Source organism: Leopardus geoffroyi, chromosome D2 (assembly GCF_018350155.1).
Source record: "Leopardus geoffroyi isolate Oge1 chromosome D2, O.geoffroyi_Oge1_pat1.0, whole genome shotgun sequence".
Classification (NCBI taxonomy): domain Eukaryota; kingdom Metazoa; phylum Chordata; class Mammalia; order Carnivora; family Felidae; genus Leopardus; species Leopardus geoffroyi.
Genome location: NC_059334.1, coordinates 82,037,499 through 82,060,500, shown reverse-complemented (window position 1 = coordinate 82,060,500; position 23,002 = coordinate 82,037,499). Strand labels below are relative to the sequence as shown.

General features: G+C 49.1%; 1 protein-coding gene across 2 annotated transcripts in view; it reads left to right on the top strand.

Annotated features, from left to right (window-relative positions):
• ADAM12 (ADAM metallopeptidase domain 12) overlaps positions 1-23,002 on the top strand; it is a 353,192-nt gene that overhangs the window by 311,479 nt on the left and 18,711 nt on the right. For both annotated transcript variants that reach the window (XR_006701751.1, XM_045439195.1), the window contains exons 15-21: positions 429-537; positions 644-842; positions 3,220-3,297; positions 6,006-6,114; positions 8,950-9,085; positions 9,717-9,825; positions 11,846-12,025. Coding sequence is in view for 1 of the 2 variants with exons in the window: in XM_045439195.1 (XP_045295151.1) it covers positions 429-537; positions 644-842; positions 3,220-3,297; positions 6,006-6,114; positions 8,950-9,085; positions 9,717-9,825; positions 11,846-12,025 (920 nt within the window). In the remaining variant the exon portion in view is untranslated. The remainder of the gene's footprint in view (positions 1-428; positions 538-643; positions 843-3,219; positions 3,298-6,005; positions 6,115-8,949; positions 9,086-9,716; positions 9,826-11,845; positions 12,026-23,002) is intronic.

The following is a 23,002-nucleotide window of genomic DNA, read 5'->3' as shown; positions in this document are numbered from 1 at the left end:
AGGTCCACGTCTGAACCCAGTGTTGATCGCAGCTGTTGCGAGCGTCTGTTGTTTCTTTGCTTTGTTTTGTTGGGTTTTAATGAGATGCTAATCATGTCTGCTCTTGGCTGATGAAAAGGAATCAGCTACAGGTTAAAGAAAGAGACGTGTTTAGGGGCGCCTGGGTGGCTCAGTCAGGTAAGCATCCGACTCTCGGTTTTGGCTCAGGTCATGTTCTCGCATGTTCGCGGGTTTGAGCCCCGCATCAGGCTCTGTGCTGACAGCGGGGAGCCTGCTTGGGATTCTCTCTCCCCTCACCCCGTCTCTCTCTGCCCCTCCCCCACTCACGCTGTCTCTGTTTCTCTGAAAATAAATAAATTTGTAAAAATCAAAAAATAAAAGAGACGTTTCTAGAAATAACATCTTCTGCTTCTTTGCTTCTGTTTCAGGTGCTAAACCGGCCCCTGGGATCTGCTTTGAGAGAGTCAACTCCGCAGGGGACCCTTACGGCAACTGTGGCAAAGACTTCAAGAGTTCCTTTGCCAAATGCGAGATGAGGTACGGAAGCTGCGGCCGGACCACGCCATCACTCTGAACTTCCTCCATCGCCAAGGGCTGCTCCCACACTTTCCCTCTTTGGGACTCTCTGTTCTTGCCCTTCCAGAGATGCTAAATGCGGGAAAATCCAGTGTCAAGGAGGCGCCAGCCGGCCCGTCATCGGTACCAATGCCGTTTCCATCGAAACGAATATCCCGCTGCAGGAAGGAGGGCGGATTCTGTGCCGTGGGACCCACGTGTACTTGGGCAATGACATGCCGGACCCCGGGCTTGTGCTTGCGGGCACAAAGTGTGCGGACGGAAAAGTAAGACACCGGGGCTCTCTTGCATCATAAATGTAAGTCTGGAGGGGGGCCCGTTGAGAAGCGTCCTGTCCAGGAACCCACTTAGGAGGTTGGTTTGTTTTCCTAAATCCACACTCCTTCCTGCAACTTTGTCTCTGGCATCCAGTTCTGTGCACCCAGAAGGAAACGTTAATAAATCCTGGATCCTGGCCAGACCATGGAGATGCAGATTTGGGAAAATCAAGCCTGGTTTCTCAGCCTTTAGGTGTGAAGAAGTCATTTCTGCACTCTGGGTGTCATGAGTATTTCCAGCCAGGAAATTACTTTGGAAGGAAACGCAGTAGCGTATTACGTTGTTTTTGGAAACGTGGGTTTGGTTTCTGGCACAGCGAGGGCTTGTTCTCACCTGGACAGAACGGGAAGTCACATGTATTTTCAGAGACCCCCAACGAGAGACTAGGAGAGGGGAAGAGATAGGATCAGCTTGAAGCCAAAGAGAGTTCTTTCAGAGACCAAGGGGAAGGTAGACTGAGATATCTGGGGGGTTAGAAATAAAGTCAAAAATGAAAAAAAAAAAAAAGTGAAATTGAGATTTTAACATGCTGCCATGTTGATTTTTCTCACCAAACTTTCTCATCAGGCTAAATGAAAGCAAGTTAATACAGCATGGTAGGAAAGGAGATTAATCAACCCCCACAAGTTTTTTAAGGGATCGTGGGGAAGGGGAAGGAAAAAAAAAGGGAGAGAGCCAAACCATAAGAGACTCTAAAAAACTGAGAATAAACTGAGGGTTGATGGGGGGGGGGGGGGGGGTGGGAGGGAGGGGAGGGCGGGTGATGGGTTTTGAGGAGGGCACCTTTTGGGATGAGCACTGGGTGTTGTATGGAAACCAATTTGACAATAAATTTCATATTAAAAAAAAATTTTTAATAAATAAAAATGAAAATAACAAAAATATGGGAAAAAAAGGATCCCATCTTCAAAATGATGATGAAATGAACTCACACAGAGGCCACATAGTAGAATAGAAAGATATGAATTCAGCCCCTTGAGCAGAGTCCCTAGGGCAAGAATTCTGTATACTCACCCCCTTTCCGCCATCTACTCTGACCCATAGTGCTTCATCTCTAAGGAAATGGGATGATCCAGGAAACACAACAGACATTCCAGGGTCTCCTTAACCACACACGTTAGCTCATATTCTGGCCTTGACCCTGGATAGGATCAAGCTGATTTTTGAAACTGTAGCCTGAACAGCCTGAGCCAGGTAGGTGCATCTGAACCCTGAAATTCCAAGGACTCAATTCCTCAATGAGTGTTTTTCTCCATGTACAAGAATAAATGTGTTTTGCTCTTTATTTCTGCAGAACACAGGTTCTTTGAAAGCCACACTTGCCTTTGCTCATGGGTTGGGAGGAGATTTTGACCAGGGTCCTGCTGTGTCCTTTGTAACCTCAGACGATTTCTTGTCTCGGCTGGAATGTGACCGTCCCCTTGGCCAGGGTTCCCACCAGCCTTTGGAGCTGCTTAAAGCTGGCACTTTTGTCAAAGGGCGTCGCTTGAGTGCCTTCCACAAGCTGTTGGGGTCAGATGGTGAACTTCCCATAGGAAGGCTCTGCTTGATTAAATATGCTTCTGGAATCTAAAACTTAGACTTCTCTTCCTCTGACTCCACCAATTTGTAACATCTTATGGGAGATAAAGGGCCTGCTCCTTTGAGTCTGGTGCATATTATGCACCTTTAAAATGAGACTAAACTCTTGCAACCAACCCGCTGTCATTCAGCAAATTACTGCCTCTGCAAAGTTTAATAAACACAAGGGAACTGCCTGTTTTCCTCTGCTGAGCATTTCTGTTGATGGTTTATGTCATCGATGATAGTACTTGTCAGTCAGTAATTTGGAAAAGTTCCCATATTTCGATATCGCCTTCAAAAGGTCCTTGGACCTTGGATTTCTTGGAGTCTCTGAGTCTGCACAGGCCCTAGGTTAGGGGCTGGTGCATTTCTCCCGTCCTGTATCTTTCAACGGAAGGGGCCATTGAGGGGGAGGGGAGGCGACGGACGCTGTAATTCACACGTCTCACTGCAAGCCCTAAACAAAAACCCTGAGAAAATCAGTTATCGTAATCTCATAATTGACTGAAACCGTATAAAAGTGCCACACTGACCCTGAGTCACGTTGACCTGAGTCTTGAAACGTGCTGAGTTTGGAGGCAGGCATCAGACTCCAGCTCAGAGTCAAACGGAAAGCCCGTCCTTGTGCTACAGCTGTATTCGCTGAAAGGAGAGGGTCTTCCGCGAGCTTTCCTTGCCTTCTCTTTTTAAATCACAGATACGTGCCTGTGCATGTGATCGGAAAAGGGCTGAGAAATTTACCGTGTTTTTCTCCTCCTGCAGATCTGCCTCAATCGTCGATGTCAAAACATAAGTGTCTTCGGCGTTCATGAATGTGCCAAGCAGTGCCACAGCAGAGGGGTGAGTGGGCTGAACTGCCTTTTTATAGCCAGTCCACATTAAGCACTCAATCGTTCATTTTAAAGGACTCTGCAATCCCTGTTTTTTTAACTTCTAAGAAATACAGCAGTCACCTCAATCTTGTCTTCTAAAGATACTTATTTTCTTCGCCCTTTACATAGGATGAGAAATGTGACTTTTATTTAACAAAGAGAATCAGACTGAGCAGTAATGATCTTTTAAATGAACATCCTGTGATTTCTTTTTTAAAAAGGACTTTGTCATCTTCAAAGTGATTTTAAAACTATCCTTCCTTCGTGAAGGATTTTGCTTTAACGTTTCAAGCAGAGCTGTCCTCCTTTCAACCACGATTCAGAATATGTGTCTGAACTGAAATACTTCCAGAAGGAATTAAAACCAAGAAGACAGAACATACTGACCACATGTTCTTGAAATCACGTACAGTGTGCATTTCAACTCAAGAAGGCTGTTAGTTCAGCTCAGAGAGTTTTTTAGGAGAGAAGAGGACGCTAATTGTTTCAAACATAATTTATTTTTCCTGATGGGCTTAATTATTTCCCAGGGAACCCTATTAATCTTGATTAGCCACGCCAGTGGTTCATTTGTTTTTCTGAAACCTTTTCTGCAGAAATCATGCTCCCAATTCTATTTTTAAAACTTGCACACACTCGCCAGTGGTCCTAACACAGAATTATGGGGGTTTTCGTGAAATTACTATTGCGTTGGAACCGGAAAGGATCGTGATGCCATCTCAGATGGGTTTGCTGACTGTCAGTGTAAAAGGAAGTCCTTTTATGTCTTCGTGGGATCAGAGATTTCTTTCTAATGGCTGTGAGAGATGATCTGGTACAGCCTTGTTATCTTACTGATGAAGAAGCCCAGACCCAGGTGGCAAGAGTGCATGTCCAAGCTTACATGACCGGTTCGTAGTAATGCCAGGGCGGGGTCCCTGGACTCCTCGCTTCGCAACAGCCCTGGGGGCCCATCCATCTGGAGAGGAAAGGCCCATATTTTCTGGGTAGGCGGAGTAGCCGCCGTGACTTGGTGACGAATAACTTGACTATGGTCCTTCCCCTAGTGAGGCCAGGCTCACCAGCAGCGCCTCCCAGTGGGGTGTCCCGGTTGCAGTCTCTCTACCACAAGCTGAAACAGGGTACACGACTCTGGTTTGCGTTGGGAGACTGTGCGAAACGGTGTGGCCAGGACGGTGCCTGAATCCTGGTGGGTGTTACGTCAGCAGCGGCATCGCTGAGAAACAGGCGAGACTCGGTAATCTGTGCTCAGACCCGGCACAGGCCGTGCCCCTCAGTAGTTAATTCTGCGTGGCTTCAGCTTATCAGGAATATACTTTCCAGCTTCTCACGGGTTATCTTGACTGTCGGTCTTATTTTAAGCAATTGGGACAGGTGGTTGATTCATCACAAAAAAAAAAAACAAAAAACAAAAAAAGTGCAAAGCAGGGAAACATTACAAATAAGACATACACTGCAAGAATTTTATTTTTGCCTTAAAATATTAAAATATGCACTTGGCCCCTCCAGCAGTGTTTTGATGCAGGACTGAGGCCTTCGGGGCGTGTGCACCCCAGTAGCTCCGCACTGACCTCCTTCTATAAACCACCCAAAGCGCATCATCTACGACGTAAAGTCTGTTTCCCTAAGCGGAAGAGAAACTCGGACCCTCAGAAGCCATCTGAGCTCAGAACCCTTCCGGCCTGAGCCGCGATTCCCAGCCGTTCCCAATTGTCCCACCCATTCCAAACTGGTCAGAAATTCTTTGTAGCCACTTGCCTGTATCCTGTGTTCCCAAAGCATGCACTCCAAGTCTCTAGAAATAGTATCCTCTTGGGTTCATGCTCCTATTCCGCGGGTTCATGCAGTGGCTCGGTGAGTTCCATGTGTGAGAGCAGCAAGTCGAACAGCCAGGGCGGGTTGGGGACCAGCCTCCATCGGTCACCCTTGCTAACCAGGAGAGCCGGAGCTGGCTCCTCCCTGGAGTGCTCTGGTCTCCAAGCTAGGCTACTCGTTCAGGGGCCCCCCACCCAGAGCAACGCCCGCCCTCCCGCTTTCTCGGGCGCCCCTTTCCCGATGGGCGAGGGCCACCCTCTCATGTCACGAGGACACCAGCTTTTGGTAGACCATGCCCAGTGCTCATTCAGGGCCGGGCGCCAAGGAGGGGCCCCTGGGAGCCTGCGAGAGGGAGGTGGGCGTTTCGGGCACGAGATGTCCGAGCAGGTCACCAGCCTCTCTGAGCCTGCTGTCCGAAGGAAGCAGGGCTGTGTCCAAGAGCTCAGGTTCCGCACCCCTGCAGCAGGGTCACTCCTCACCACAGAGGGGGCTCCTCATCGTGGTCAGATGGGGAGGAGGGGGGAGTGCTGCACTGCAAAAGAGGGACACGGCGATTGACTGAGAAGGAAAGGGGTGGACGTAGCGGATGAACCCCAATAATCTCCATCCTCCCCCTACCAGGCAGGTCGTGTTTTTTCTGCAGCCTCGGACTCTGGTCTCACCTGTGCTGCATCTGGGGTTTAGGCTCGCAGCGACATTTCTGCCCCCGGCTGTATTGGTGCTGATGGGGACTCTGACCACAGGGCCTTTGCTTCGGTGCAGCAGCCGATCAGGGCTCAGAGACTGACCGCCGCCCCGTGTGCCGGGTGGGTCCTAATGCTGCTTCCCTCTTGCTGTCCTTCTCCCCTGCTGCCCGGACAGGTGTGTAACAACAGGAAGAACTGCCACTGCGAGGCCCACTGGGCGCCTCCCTTCTGTGACAAGTTTGGCTTTGGGGGAAGCACAGACAGCGGCCCCATCCGGCAGGCAGGTGAGTGGGGCCAGGGCGCCCCTGGGAGTGGGCGCTGAGCCAGTGGAGTGGGGGGGGCAGTGGAAAGCCAGGCGGGGATCCTCCCGACTGAGACGGAAGGGCTTGGTCAAGGCCAGCCTCTCCCTCCCAAGAGAGGTGTGAAGGGGCCAGGCGGTGTGGAGGCGACTGTCCCTTAAAGCCCTTCCTAGAGAGACGCCTCCTCTCAGTGAAGGCTAACGGTCCCCGCTCCCCGCTCCCCGCAGCAGCAACAGTAGTAAAAGCAACCGCTTCTATTTATTGAGTCGTCAGGGGCAAGCCCGGGAGCGGGGCGTTTTACATGCATGACCTCCTCGAATCCCTGCCTGACCCTGAGGGCAGAGTTCACATAAAGGACTTGAGGCTCAGGGGAGTCACTCACCCGCAGTCACTTACCCAGCGTCACACAGCTATCACGGAGACCACGCCCGTCTCCCCCTTAAAAAGTTCATCGCAGCCGTGCTCGACGCCCCAGTTCTTTTCTCCCCGGATGACCTTGGGAAATGGCCCTCGGGGCATTGCTGTTTTGTCTGAGCACTTGTCAGGCAGTGAAGAGGCAAGTCTGAACGGTGTCCTTTGTGACGAGAAAGGAACCGGGGGTCCACAGGGCCCGCACCCCCCGAGCCCACTTGTGCTGACACCTCAGGGCTCGCCTGAGCCCCAGGCCCCCCCCCCCAGATGGTGGCCGATGCGGCGAAGTCCTGCCGTGACCGGCAGTGGCGTCACCATAGTGCCCCTGACGACAGACAGGACCTCGCGCTGCAGCCCGGGCAGCCAGTGCGGTGCTCGCCGTCGGCTCGCTCGGCCCGGGAGCTGCCGGTGGGCACATCTGTGGGGACGGTGTCGCGAGGAGGGGCCGTGAGTTCCTGTCCTCCTTCGGCTTAAATACGGGTGTGTCTCCGGCCCTGCAGCAGCTACAGAAAGGCCCGGAAAGTCTTGGCCTCCAGTGAGCATCCCTCCCAGGGGCAGGAAACCGGGGCCCGGCCCCGCGTCCCCGGCCCTCGCCGAACCTCTCCGCCCTGACCGCGGCGTTCCGGCCGCCCCGCGTCCACGTTCTAACGTGGCGTGGACGTGTGTCGTGCAAAACCAGCGGGGTGCCAGTCTTCTCATCCGACGGGGCACTGCCCCCCTCCCCCCGCGGCAGGCCAGCGGATGGCACCCGGAGGGGGTTGCAGAGGACGGGCCGGAACGCTCTGGGTCTGTCTGCAGTGTCAACACGCACGACCCGTGGGTCTCCGGTCTGGGGGCTTCACGAAAGCTGGGGGTTCACGGCCGTCCGCTGTTCCCCGTGGCAAGTAAGCAAACCTCAAGGGTCCATCGGCACGGGTGGGGCGGTGAGTCCGCCCACTGCCGCCGTCCCTTCGTGAAAGGACACCTAAACACCCAGCCCAGAGGCAGGTGCGGGGCGCCGTGTCCCAGGCCCCCCTGCCCCCACGGCCCGCCAGCCTGCCGCGGCCCGGTTTTCACGAGGCAAGTGCTTCCGGGACACCTGCCGTGCACCTGCCACTCTTCCGGGGTCCAGTGTGGCCTGGCGAGTGCTGCAATGGGCCGGGGGACCGTGGGACTCAGGGCCGACGTGGGAGCGGCCGTGAGGACACAGTACTTACACTGGATGAGGGGACCGGGGCGCGGGGCGGGGGTGGGGGCGGCGGGGGAGAGCCTGGGCAGGGGACGTCACCGGTGCAGCCATCACCAGCAGCCTCAGGCGACTGTGGCCTGCTGTGGGAAGCACATCCTGACTGTCGCTGGTGGGGACACAGGGACGAACGAACCCACATCTGCGGCTCTCCAGGAAGCCACGGAGCAGTGGGAGCGGCAAGCGACTGTCGCAGGTCCCGACTGCTCTCCACACTGGCAGGCAGAGCCCTCTCTGGGCGGCCCCCGACACGGCCGTGCTCAGAAACCAGCCTCAAAGTCTGGTTTTTCCTTCTCTCCTGCACCCTCCAGGGACCTCGGTGTCTTTGTACTGAACAAAATGGGAGCCAATCACAGGAAGGGGGATGTTTCCTTAGAGAAAATAAGCAGCCACTCCCGGAGAGAGAGAGAGGGTTGCCTCCAAACGCTGTATTTCGAGGCTCTAACGAACATAACAAACAAAAATCTAACAAAACCAAACCTGTGGGCGTTTCCTTTCAGCAAAGAGTTTGGGTGAGGTTTGTTTTTTCTTATTTATTTAGTCACTTAGTTGTGAGAGAGAGAGACAGCGAGAGAGGGGGACAGAGGATCCAAGCGGGCTCTGCGTTGTCAGCACAGAGCCCGACGCGGGGCTCAAACTCACAAACTGTGAGATCGCGACCTGAGCCGAAGTCGGACGCTTCGCCGACTGAGCCACCCAGGCGCCCCTTGTCTTCACCTTCTAGCTTGACAACGTCCTGAAATAAAGTCTTGGTCTAAAAAAAAATACAAGGAAACAAAACAGAAACACAGACTTCAGCGCTAAGGAATGAGAGAAGAAGAGAGCCCGGAGGGGCACATTTGTGACGGGGGCTGGGAAGGTCACAGTTGGGGACGTGCGGGCTCCCTGCCACCCCTCTGGGGCCCCCATCCCTGCTGGGGGCAGGCGGGGCTGTGTGATCAGGGCTGCGGTCCCACCTGCCAGGCTAGGCTCCTGTTGTCAGAAATGAGCGAGGGCGACACGGACAGAACCTCAGGCGTGACCTTTGAAGTAAGACTAATTTATCAGCACATCATTCAGGGACTCACTCCGATGCCGTGCCTTCCTTCAAAGCTCGCATTGCTGTAAATGTCACGATCTGACACTTCCCATATCTCCTTCTCCCTGCCTCTTTCCCTGAGTGCAATCAATGCGTTTTGTTTCAGACAACCAAGGTTTGACCATAGGAGTCCTGGTGACGATCCTGTGTCTTCTCGCTGCTGGATTTGTAGTTTATCTGAAAAGGAAGACGCTAATACGCCTGCTGTTTACAGATAAAAAAACCACCATCGAAAAGCTAAGGTATCTTGGCGATGGGTCCTCTTTTCCAGAAATGGCATTTGAAAGAACATGCAACCAACCTTCTTTGCAGTTTGTTTTCCTTAGCAAAGAAGAGGTCAGATGTTCAGATAGCGAAACTGTCGTTTGGGGTTTTTTTTTTAAATCTCTGCCAGACCAGCTGCCTCCCTTCTTTTGCCTTCAACGATTTGCTGCTTTTTATATAAATAAGCAGGGTGTTAATGAGTCCCACTGTATTGTTTCCCACCCTTACCTCAGTAATTTTTACAAGACGTGGGATGTTAAAATATTTTCATCAGCCGGGGTAGCTTTTGACCCAAATATATTCACAGGCATTATTGCTGAAATGCCAGCTTTCTATAAAATGTCTCCCAGGTGTCACAAAGCCACGTATGTGTGGATTGCAAGAACTGATTTAACAGGATAGTGGCTTTGGGGGACGGGGGGTGGGGGGCGGGGATCGATATTTATTTTTTAATCCTGTGAGAATGTTTAGATAAATTGCCCTTTGCGTGTTTTCCACACTGAGTTAAAGTAAGTAAGTTGTTTTTTGAGACTGGGAAACAAACAGAAAAGTAGTTAAGGCAAGCCAGGGAGAAAAGCTCTGGTTTACGCTTAACGGGACTGCTCACAGGTGTGTGCGCCCTTCTCGGCCGTCGCGCGGCTCGAACCCTGGCCAGGCTCACCTCAGCCACCTCGGCAAAGGCCTGATGAGGAAGCCACCACATTCCAACATGTCGAAGGTAAGTTGTAAACAGACGTGAGAGGTCGGTGTGCACAGCGAGAGACCTGTATCTCAGTGTTTTTCAACAAGAGCTTGAGCGGGAATCGATCCCGGACAATCTATAGATAGATCTGCAGCGGGAACAGTTCCCTGAAATGCAGCGTGCACACACTGAGTTCCACAAAAGCTTGGTGAGGTGATGGTCAAGGGCCGGAAGGAGGCCCGCTGTGCCCCATGGATGCCCCACTAGATCCTTTAGGGGCAGGGTCCCCTGTGTGATGTGTGTGCCACATGGTGAGCCATGATCTGTCCAATCGCCCAGACGAGCCCACCGGGTCTGCCTCCCAAGGAGGTTCCCAGTCTTCCTCTTCCTGGGTCCTCCTCTTCCTACGGTTTCAGATGCCGCTGGGGAGGTTTGGGTGAACTTCTTTGGCCCTGTACCTCCCAGTGCATTTCTAGGAGTTATGCTGAGCCTGTGGACGGACCCCTTTTGCTCCAGCTCTGGGCTGTGGACACCCTGTCGACCCTCTGGTTTCAAAGAACCGGCTCCTTAACCCAGAGTACCCGCCGGCTCCCTCATGAATTACCACCAGACTTCATTCCAATATTTAGTTTTCCCATCAAGTATTTCTGATGACAAATGATTTTAAAAATTAACATCACGGTGGGGCACCCGGGTGGCTCGGTTGAGCGTCCGACTTTGGCTCAGGTCACGATCTTGCAGTCTGTGAGTTCGAGCCCCGCGCTGGGCTCTGTGCTGATGCCTCGGAGCCTGGAGCCTGCTTTGGACTCCGTGTCTCCCTCTCTCTCTCTGCCCCTCCCCTGCTCATGCTCTGTCTGTCTGTCTGTCTTTCTCTCTCTCTGCCAAAAATTAACACAAAAATGTGTTTTAAATTAACGTCACACATTCAGTAAGCCATAAATAAACTATCTTATCTCCCACGTCTTACCTGATCTACAAGTGTGGAGGATCGGGCTCCAAAGAGGAGGCTGTCATTCCTAACAGGCTTTACCACCTCTCAGCCCCAAATGTGGGACTTCAGCAAGAACAGCTAGCTTTACCCGCGAGAGCCAAAAAGCGGCTTAATTTTGAGGAGCCAAAAATAGGAAACGACCCAAATTTCCATCAACAGGTAAAAGGATAAACAAACGTTGGTATATTTACACAACGGAATGCTATTCAGCAGTAAGAAAGAGTGGACTATTAGTATACACAACATGAATCTCAAGATAATTATGCCGAGTAAAAGAAGCCTGACAAAGAGTACCTACCCTCTAACTCCATTTGTAAGACATTCTAGAAAATGCAAACTATTTTATGAGGACAGAAAGCATATCAGTAGTTGCAAGGGAGGGCAGCGGGGGACGGGGGGCGGCTTTACGCTCACCGTTTTGCACATCGTGATGGTTTCATCGGTGTGGACACGTGTCACAGTTTGGCACGCTGTCCGGTTTCAGTATGTGCCGTTAGCCATATGTCCATGGATCCTTAAAAAAAAACCGTTTTTTAAAACGAGGGAAAGGAAGAAAAGAGGCGGGGCCCGAGGCACACGGCCCACACTGCATCTGCTCGGGTCTGCCCTGAAAGCAGGGGCACCGTGTACGACATGATGCTCCAGGTGTGGGCCCCTCGCCTCAGCTTCCAGAAGCTTCCATCCTCCTTGCCGGGGGCTTCCTTGGTTCTCCCTGAGCTTTGAAGGCATCCTTACGCCTTGCTGAACAACTCCTTCATCACTTCCAAGAGATCTGGTGTGTGTCCTCAAACTCATTGGCGCCTCCTTAGTTGCCTTGCGCCTATCTGTTAACGAATGAAACCAGTTTTTACACTTCACGTAGAAATCGATCGTGCTAGTCCACGCTGGGGAGGAGGGGTGCTTCTGCTACAATTGTGAACTTTAAACAAATGATGGTAGACTCCCTCTCGTGCAACGGCACCGCCGGCCCCTTCAGCTACGGCAGACCAGTCAGCCCCCCCCCCCCCCGCCGTCTCCTAAGGAGGCGAGACCCATGACACCATGGCTTTTGCTCCGTCCCTGCAGGACAACGCCAGGAGGTGGCCACAGTGTCAGAATCTTGACATCAGCGGACCCCTCAGAGCCCTCGACGCCCCTCCGCCCAGTTCGCCTCAGCGAGTGCTCCCGCCTCTCCAGAAGGCTCCCCGTGCGCCCCTCGTCCCCGCCAGACCCCTGCCGGCCAACCCTGCTCTTCGGCAGGCCCAGGTATGCCTTGCGCCGCTGCTGTGATGGATGCCATTCAAATCCAGACCCTGCCACTTGCCCACGTCTAGTTGCTTAACTTGCCGGGGCCTTTATGAATCAGAGATAATTCAGCTCCTCAGATGGTAGAGAGATAAAGCACTTAGTGCTTGATGTATAGTCCTGATGCAACACGTACTCGTTTCCTTAGAATATTTTTCTGCTCAGAATGGTAAGGGTCCCCATGCAACTTACCACCTACACCGTGACGCTTTTGAGAATGGCGGGGCCACTGCTGATAGTGAGGCCTGGACAATGAAATGAAGATGGTCACTTTAGGAATATTAATGGGCATCCCTTCTTACCCTTTTTCATTTTCTTTTTTTTTTTTTAAGTTTATTTATTCATTTAGAGAGGAGTGGGAGATTGTGAGCAGGGAAGGAACAGAGAGAGGGGGAGAGAGAATCCCAAGCAGGCTCCGCATGGACAGCACGGGGCTCGATGTCACGAACCATGAGATCATAATCTAAGTCGAAATCAAGAGTCAGTCATTTAACCAACGGAGCCACCCAGGTGCCCCCCCATTTTTCATTTTCAAAACTATTTGCAAGAATTCACCCACTGAGTTTCTCCATACCAGATGCAGCATGCTATTAGACCCTCTATATATCAACTCAGTTTTATGCTGTTTCAGAAGTAACCGTTTCTGTTTGTTATAACCACGAATAAGACATCACTTAACAATAGAAAACTCGAGGGGGAACAGGTAGTAAAAACAAGCAAATGAAAAACACAGAGAAATAATCCCTGGCAACTTTTTGCTATCGTCATACTTCTGTGATTTCTGTACTGAACTATGATGTGTATTTTGACATAATTTACATTGTGCTCTGGGCACAGTGCTTTATATACTACTTTTTTGCCTTAAAATCATTCCTATTTGCCAGGGCATTAAAAATTCTTAGAAATGTTATTTGAACCATAGCACTCTACATGTATAAAGAATGCTTTTTTTTTAAGCACTTGCCGATTAGTGGGCAATTTCGGATATCTCTAAGTTCTTCTGTGATAAATTGCTCTGTTGTGAAGGTCTAGACAGATAAATTTGGGAAACTTTAATTATTCCTTTAGGAGAGATTCCTAAACGTGAAAATGTTGGGTGGAAAAATGCTATAACCCTTTTAAGCCTCTTAATACAGAAACTAAATATTTTTTCAGGACTACTCTGTATATTTATGTTTCCACATTATTACAGAGACCACGACTTTGCTAGTTCTAAGTATTACCATTTCAAAGCTTTGCCAATTTGATATTAAAAAAAAATCTCTTTTTTTTTCTGTCTAGTGGTTCCATCACTTACTGAAAGGGGATATTAACATTTTCAACTATAAACGTGTCTCTTCTCAGGCTATCAGTTTTTCCTTCACGTATTTTGAACTTCTGGTGTTTGTGGTAGACACAGTTAGCATTGTTGTGTTTTCTTGGTGAATGGACCCTTTTATCATTATGTCATGTCCCTCTTTAGTTCTGGTAATTACCTTTGTTCCAAAATCTACTTTATCTCATACTAATATATCCACTTCAGCTTTCTTTTGATTCGTGTTTGCAAGGTTTATCTTTTCCTACCTTTCTACTCTTAATGTACCTGTGTCATCTTATTGGAAATGAGTTTCTCAGAGACCGCATGTAGTTGGCTCATCCATTCCATCAGTCACTGCCTTTTAACAGATGTCTAGATCGTTTACTTTTAATGCAATCATTGATGTTAGAATTTGTCTACCACTTTCATATTGTTCCCTCTGATTTTTGTTTATTGTGCTCCACTTCCCTGAACTCCGATAGATTAGTTGAACATTTTTTAGTATTCTGTGCTGATTTATCTCGAGTTTTCTTTGAGATTTGTCTTCGTATAGTTTTGTCTACACTTGCCGGAAAGCAGGATTCTCAACCTCGGCATTGCTGGCATCTGGGCTTGGATACCTCTTCGTTGAATGGGACTGTCCTGCGTGTCGTAGAATGTTTAGCTGCATCTTGGTTTCCATCGACTAGATGGCAGTAGCATGTGTAACCGTATCTCCAAACGTTGCCAGACGTCCCCAAGGGGACAAAGTCATCTCACTGAAAAACTGCTGTTCTAAAGGTTACACCACATGTGCCTAATTTAACATAGTCTACTGGTGTTAGTACATTATCACTTCAAGTGGAGTGGAAAAACGTTACCTCCTTCAAGGTGCCTTTAGCCTCCTTCCTCCCTTTATCACGTCGATGTCTTGCGTGTTGTACGTTGAGAACCACCTCAGATACTGTGATTTTGCCTGCGACCATCAAGCAGAAGTTTGGAAACTTAAGAGTGGCCTCCTACATCTACTTATATATCCACCCTTTCTCTTCTTCCCTCATTCCTGATATTCTGAGTTTCTTTCTACTATCATTTCCTCTCTGTCTGAAAAACTTCTCTTTAGCTATTCTGTTAAAGCAGGTCTGCTGCCGACAAGTTCTTCTGCTTTTCATTCATCCAATGTCCATCTCGCCTTTAATCCTGAAGGATATTTTCACTGGATAGAGAATTCTGGGTTGACTATTCTCTCCACAATTGAAAAACGCTGTTCCACCTCCTTCTGGCCTCTGTGGCCATGAGACATCCACCGAAAAGTTCCTCCCACAGTCTCTGTTCCAGGGAAGAGAGGTGGCCATGTATCGTATAAGCAGGATTGGAAGGCAGGGCTCTACCATCTCCAAGATGTGGCGCCCAGCTGGGGGGCAGAGGGGATGGCTTTTGCGTGCCCACCTGGAGCGGGAGTAAGGTCAGGTATGGTCAAAACGTTTCACTCTTACTGGGTCACCCTGTTCCCACATCTTTGGGCTAGAGACAGCAGGCTTTCCTCGAGCCTCTTTTTGGTCTGGTGCCATTGGCATTTCCGGATTGGGAGCCTCTCCAGAGCCCGGGCCAGCATATAAAAAAGGCAAAACCAAAGACAAGAACTCACTGTTGGGTAGTTCTGTGGGTTCTAAGGTCTGTCGGCAGTCCGCTTACTTTTTTCCAGCTTTCAGAGTCTCTGTAAGTTGCTCTGTGGATTTTCTCGAAACTTTTTTGTTGTAATTCACAGGAGGTACAGGAGGTAATTCGCAGGAGGTGTAGGTTGTAGTGTGCTTATTCCATCTTGTCCAGACCTCATTTCTTTTTGTATTTCTCTGATCACTGCTACACTTGAACTGCTTTTTATACATCTCTTAACCAATGGTGTCCCGTTACGTTGCTGTCAACAAAACAAAACACGAAAAGCCTTGATTTTTCGGCGATTTCTCTGCCATAATGAAAAATCCCACCATGGCCAGTTTCAAGCAATCAACGCGATGTCACTAAATGAGGAGCAGGGATTGGCTGACGGGCTAGTACCCGCGGCTCCAACATGCAGCTGCTATTTATCACCTGTATTTGTTCTGTGAACTGTCTGTTCCTACCCCTTGCCTATGTTTTTCTACTTGAGAGAGTTTTTCTTCCTGATTTGTAAGAGTTTATTTTCTTAATGAGGACTATTTATCCTTTTCCGGTAATTTATTATAAACATTTCCCTAATTCATCTTTGAATTTTATTTATGATATTTTGGGTTGTAAAAGGACTTCCAGCTTTGAACATTAAACGTATTCAGTATTTGTGAATTCTCCCATTTCTTTGTGCTTGCAAAGTCCCCTTCCGTTTCAATTTTTTTTTTTTTCAACGTTTTTTATTTATTTTTGGGACAGAGAGAGACAGAGCATGAACGGGGGAGGGACAGAGAGAGCGGGAGACACAGAATCGGAAACAGGCTCCAGGCTCCGAGCCATCAGCCCAGAGCCCGACGCGGGGCTCGAACTCACGGACCGCGAGATCGTGACCTGGCCGAAGTCGGACGCTTAACCGACTGCGCCACCCAGGCGCCCCTCGTTTCAATACCACTCAAGATCTACCTCCAGTTTCTTCTGTTTGTTTCGATGGCTGTTGAGAGTCCTTTTACATCTGTTTTTCTAACCTGACGTGGATTTACGTTGGTGGAAGGCAGTGGGCATGTCCCAAGCCTTTTGGGCGGTGGACTTATTCGAGATCTGATGAAAGCTTTGAACCTTCAGAAAGCGCACCACACCTCAATATTTTGTGTGCAGATTTCAGATTTCTGCCGAGCCCGTAAGCCTCTTCCCCACAGAGTCCCTTATACAAAGCCTTGTTATGTACCTTCAAGCAACTTATCAGTCCGCCATGTAAAACGGGGACTGTCTTTAACAGACCATGGGATCTGAGGCAAGATATTTCTACTTGCTGGAATCCCTTTTTCCTGACAGCAGCGAATGCCTACAGAAGTCACTCCCTCAAGATCTCCTTTAAGACAGGCCCCCCAAAAAGGCCATTCTGTTTTTGTGAAACTAAGGAAATGTTACCCTTTAAACATTAGGAACTGAAAAATCCACATTTCTCACTCCAGGCTGGTGTGTGTCTGGAGCTTTTCCGAGACATATGATAGACATTAAGCTCACGCTTTCTCTCCCGTCACACATAGGAAACTGAAATTAATTCCATGCAGGTGGGGCGAATATTTGGCGGTGGCTCTTACTTGGCATCACAGATTGAATCCACTGACTGACATGTGGCACCTTAGAGGCCCCGTGCCCTGCCCCACGCAGCTTGACCAACACGCTGTGGTTAGGCGTGCCTCGTGTGTCCAAACTTACCATCCAAACTTTCCGGAAGGAAAACGTTATCACAAACATAATATATACGTCCCATCGAAAGGATTAGTTCTTTATAGAAAACATTGGATCTCTCCAGCAAATGTTCTATTTGATTTCTACAAATGTAAGACACTGGGATCAGCTCCGTCTCTTGTCCACGAACGTGCCCTTCCTGTGTCCCTTTCCTTCGCGGGGTAATGGCCCTCGGCACGCAGGCTTCTCTAGCTAACTCCTCAGCCTTGATCAAGGAAACAAACTTTCGCTTCCTTTTCATCCTGTCAGCTATTTTAGAGGAAACTAATCCAGGGCGTTCATCTAGCTGTTAGCTGACTGCGGCCAAGATCCCCCACAGCACGAAAGGCAAAGAGTGGGCTTGGGAACAGGGCAAAATAATGAAAACCAAAGGGGTCACAGAGGTGTGTGATCACCTTGTGTGCATGTGTAGGCGGGAGCATCCTAGAATGCCCTCATTCTAGTGGCATTAAGTCTGCCCTGCCCTAAAGGAAACACATTCTTGAGGGGATCAGACCAATAGGCATACATTTGCACATTACATGTATCTTTCAAAGCAGCAAGGGGCTTTTCCTGCACCTGCTGCTGCCAGTAGGGTTCATCTCAGACTCTGGAAGGGAAGAAAGAGGAAAGAAAAACAGAGGAAGTTCCAGAGGTGGCTGTGGGTGGACCCCAGAAGGCTTTGAGAGACCTTCTGGTGACGATTGTTCGGAAGATATTTTATGTTGTTTTTCTCTGACTACAATAGTGTGAAAAATCAATCTGCTTTGCCCCCTTCCCCGGCCCCCCGCAAAAAGTCAATTCTACCATTATGGTAATTTTTTAAAGACAAAGAGTAACGTGTACTAAGGGAAGAAGATAGAAGCACCTAGCAAGTGTGGGTCTCGAGCAGAAGTCTGAAAGTACCTTCTGGGGAAGAAGCCGCCTGAGACAGCAGGCGTGAGCAGACACCAGCCGCGGGAGAGGAGAGACCAGCGCTTGGCTGCAGAAGGGTATGCAGAATAATCCAGGGAAAGAAGCAGTTTCTTTCTTTTTTTTTTTTTTTTTGTAATTTTTTTTAATGTTAATATTGCAAGAGAGAGAGAAAGAACACAAGCAGGAGAGGGGCAGAAAGAGAGAAGGGCACAGAGGATCCAAAGCAGGCTCCATGCTGACAGCAGTGGAGCCCAATGCGGGGCTCAAACTCGCAAACCGCGAGATCATGACCTGAGCCGAAGTCGGGTGCGTAACCGACTGAGCCACCCAGGCGCCCCAGAGAAGCCCTTTCTCGACTGCAGGCTTTGTTCGTGAAGTCAACTGACCTGACTTCCAGGGAGGAGACAGGGAGATGCCAGAAACACAGGGTGAGCTAGGGGCCCCTGGAGTGAAAACGTCTGACACCAAGTGTTGCGTTTTCCTCTTCTCCATGCTGGTCCCTATGATGTCCTCAAACCTTCAGGGAAGCACGCATACCATCACCACTGTGACCTAGAGTCAGTCCCCAGTAGGCTGGAGAATGAAGGGGAAGCTGATGTCCAGGGAGAGAGTAGCACCCTGAAGGGTCAGGTCGGAGATGCCCAGTGGGGGAGGAGGCAGGCAGCAGCCGGAAACAGAGACGCCAGGCAGGGAACCAAGATGGGTCTGGGCGCGGACGGGGCGTCCTGCTGTCCCATAAGACTGGGCCTCCAGCCATTCAAGCTGAACGTAACGATAAGTGTGACCCTCAAAAGAGCAGAAAATATGAGGACACGCCTGTTCTTAATTGCCAAACACCAGTGTGTATGATTTTGCTTCTGGAAGAGAAGATGGGCCAATAGGGACGTTTAAACCTTCGGGGTTTCCCTTAGATTTCTAGACATTTCCACCTGACATCCTTTCTGCGCTTTATTCCCATGAATCAGTTTAATGAATTCATTTAAAGAAAAACATGTTCAACGTCACATCTAAGAAATAGATATTTCTGGAAAAAAAAAAAAAGATTTCTGCTCCCAGAAAATTACAGCTAGAGAGGGCTGTGCTAAGTAGCAGCAGATTGAAACACAATTTTCTGCCGTCAAACTGAAACGTGCCGGGATTCTAAGAGCAGAAGCGGCACCTTCAATTCAGGGATGGGCCATTTTTCAGGAGAGCGAGAACTTCACGAAAGCATCACTCTCTTAGCGTTATCGTCTGTATTTTAAGGTTTGCCCCTTAAAGTAGCATTTGAACTATACATGCTGATGTGTGGTCCTATTTTGTTTCGGGTCACTTTTGCTTATTTTAAGTCCTTGGTTTCCTGGAAAATGCTAGGCAGTGCTTGTCCTCCGTGCAGTCTCATCGGTGAATTAGATTACTGAACTGACGGGCCGAGTTTATTTTTCCAGCCAGATCAGCTTCTTTAGGAAAACAATAGGAACCAAAAAAGAACGCTTGGACCCATATCTCAGACTGACTTTTGCTGCTAGGCCCCTGAGAATATTTGCCAACCCTGTTTCTGGCACGACACAAATTTCATCCACACGGCAGTGACGGGATTCATTCATTTCAGTTTTTATTCCTAGAACCAGATAGTGTATAAATGCATTTATGTGTGCATGTCTGTGTCTGAATGTGTTCTTTTACTAACTTTTTTTTGGCATAAGGAGCTTTCTCTTTGTATTTTAAGTTGTTCTAAAATAGCAAACATCTATTGAACACCAAACGTATGGCTGGTGCTCCTGAGTGAAGCATTTCACGGGCATTTCTGACCCTCTCTCGGAGCCGATGCCTTCCTTGGCCCCATTTTACAGGGGATGAAACGGGGCAGACTGAGGCCAAACAGCTTGTCCAGTGAGGCCCCCAGAGGTGGGGAAGCCAGTGCGTTGTCAAAGCCACACGTGTGCCCCCTGCAGTCTGAAAGCGGAGGGTAGCTGGATGGGAAGGAAGCGGAGACTGTTCTGGTTACACGGTGAGGGCCGCTCCGGTTTGTATAGTTTAGACCACTGAGCACCTCTGGAATCTTTCATTCATCTCCCCTCCCGCTTTGCCACGGAGATACAAGGTGATCAGGGGGGAAGGGGGAAACCTTCTGGCAGCGTGGAGAGGCTTCGGTCTGCGTTTCTCTTGCCTTTTGCTTGCACAACGCGGTCCTTCTTGTCCTCGCTGGTCTTTCCCGGAACCAGCCCTTGTTCAGGACCATGATGGCATCGGAGCTGCGTGTTGAACACGAAGAAGGCCGCGTGCGTTTTCGGTGGCGGTGGAGATTGCCGGTTCGGTGTTTCTGGCAGGACGCTTCTCCTCCTCTAACACCTTGTTGGTGTCTGTAGAACATACGACAAGCCGTGTTTTGTAAAACGGGAACGGCTAACCTTGTGCAGTCTCTTCCGGCGGAGAAAAGGCTGCCAAGCAACCAAACTCTGCTCAAGTGGCCACAGAGGGAGGAGAGGCCTGTTTCGAGAAGCTCCGAATGGCGCTCCCGCCCCAGCCACCCCCCACCCTCCCAACAGAGTGCTGAACGGTTCACACGGGCTGGTAAACAATAGCTACTCATTCGTGGGGGCTTTGTCAGGATACAGATGTGCACGAGACAAATGAATTTAGAGCTTGAGCCCTGACTTTCAAAGTCCTCCTTCAATGGAATGAACTCAGCATCCGAATGAATAAGGACTTGTACCCTTCTGGCCTGTGCGGGTGTCTGAGATTTAAACCAGCACTCACGGGGCCTGGAAATCTGATGATTTAGGTCCTTGCTCATCAGAAATGCCAACATGTAATGAGAAAAGGAAATCCGTCTGTCAAGATGTTCTCCCAAGGAAGGGAGCTGAAATACGAGAAAACTGATCTTTATAAAAAGCCTTCATTACACCAGGCCCAACCCAAAAGCTAATAGCTGAGCCATCGTGCTGGAAAGAGCCCTCCCATGCCTGGTCGCTGCTTTCCAGATTTCCCCCTTTGGCCCAGATGTTCTCCAACCCCGCCTCCGCCCTGAGCTTTCCTGCAGTCTTCCCAGGAGTCTCCTCGCTCACCTGCTGCCTCGGCCTGGAGTCCCCTCGATACTCTCTCTGGCCCGTTTCAGAAGGCACGGACTGAGTTACGCACCCGCAGAAACACCCACGTCCAGTCCCTTGAACACAGTAGGTGCGTCGGAAAGAACGCAGAATGGATGCGAATTTTAAATAGTAAAAAGTACGCCTCGTCACAGTATCCGTTATTCCCATGGGCCTGCCATCCTCCACGAGTCATGACTTAATAAAACTTTGAGTCCCTTCCTCCCGCGAGTCCAAAATGTAGCTACCAAGGTCTTGGACTCCCGCTCACCTCTCCCCTGCCACCACCCACCCAGTACTTCCAGAAATCTTAACTGAAATTTCTTTGGTTTCGTATCACACGCCAATTCTTCGCGCGACAAACCCATCGGATGTCTTTCAAAGCATCTATTGCACGCAGAAGCACCCATTTCGCTCTGGAGAGAAGTAACTTGAGAGGGAAGCCATTCACACGGTAACAGTATTCTAAGGGATGTTTGTTCCCCACTCATTTCTGTTCCCATAAGCGCGCGAGCTATACTGAAAAAAAAAAAAAAAAAAAACGGATGCCTGTTTTACCCTTTGCATTTGTTAATAGGTAATGTGTAGCCATTATTCTGGCCTTCCCTCCACTCACCTGTTCCCGGGCAATGACACGGGGGTCCGCCTCATTCTTTTCAGTGGCTACCTCGAATTTCGTTGTGGAGTCATCCCTTAAGTTATTTAACCTGTGCTGAGGTCCACGTGGGTTGTTTCCAGTCATTTGCTGCATCAAAGAGGCACGCTCTTGCCCCGGGACCTGGGGTCCGGTGAGCAAGGATGTCTGTGGGGTGACATCTGAGGGACATGATTGCTGTTCAAAGGCCCTGTGACCTGAGAGGTGGACCAGTCTCGAAAGGAGTCACGCTGGTTTCTACTCCCCAAGTCCCCACCAACGCGGTGTTCAGAGATTTTGCTTCTCTTTGCCAACATGATAGGTAAAAAAAATAATAACAATCAATGCTATCCACGGTTCTCTCGCCATAAATGAGACCGGGCCTCTTTTTGCTGGTTTAAGATCCATTTGTGTTTATTTTCCTTTTTCGTCAACTGTCTTTTCATCTCCTCTGCCATCTCTTACGGTCATGTTTAGAAAGGCGTGCCCTCCCAAAGAATACATTTTTGTCTCTTTCTTATTCTTTCGTGGTCTTTTTTTTTTTTTTCCTCACTGAAACATTTGATCCATTTGCCCCTGATTTTGGTGTATAAACTGAAGTAGGAACCCAACTCCCGTTTTCCAGAGGGCCACCTGAGTTACCCTCAACCCCATATGTTCGCTGCTTCGTCCTTTTCCCGGGGCCAGTGTGCCTTCCACAAGGCCATGGTAGTGCTCCCTCCTGCTCCCCAGCACACGCTAGAGAGCACACCTGCATCCCTGGGCTCTGGGATCGTTACATGAAAATAGCTAATATTATTAGTGCGCCTGTGTAATACGTCTTTGCTAAATGATAGCTAGCCATTTTTCGAAGGTATTATTTTCTCCATTTATCTCGATCATTTCCCTCTTTCTTTAGGTTTATTTCTCTAACTCTTTAGACCCTTACTCCATTTCTATTCATACTTTATTGTTTATTTTATTCGTACGCTGTCACATAAGCACAGAATTCTAGAAATTTCCCTCCAAACACTGCATTTTTATCTGTGCTCATCGGTTCTGATTTGTACCATTCTCAATATTTGCATTTTTCACATAACCTACGCCTTCCGCTTTTCGTTTTTTACTTTGGCCCAGAGGTTGAACGTATTTTTCTTTTTGTTGCCATTAATTTTCAAGATGTCTAAAATACAGAAAAGTGAAAATAATCTAGGAGTCACCCACGTTTATAGTACATAGAAATAACCATTGTCATCGCTACATTTTTCTATGCATGCGCCTACTTAAGTCTCAGATATGACATGCATACCGTTTCCTTTTGTTAAAAAAAGTAAAAACAAAGCAGTACAAAGTCACCATGACTGCCTCAGATGCAATCACTTTTGTAGGTTGGTCTTGATTTTTTATAGAACCTTTTAAGTATTTTTACATACCTGAATATCCAATGAACATATAGGATGCCATGTTTTTTGATTTACACAAATGGTAAAACGGTACCGTTAGCTTCGCACAATTCGTACTTACATTCAACTGTGTTTAACTTTTTCATTGAAGTAGAGTTGACAGAATGTTACGTTCGTTTCGGGTGCACACAGAGTGATTTGACAACTCTCTATGTTAGGCTACGTTCATTAGTGCCGCCCCCATCTGTCACCATACGCTGCCATTACACCATTGACTGTAGTCCC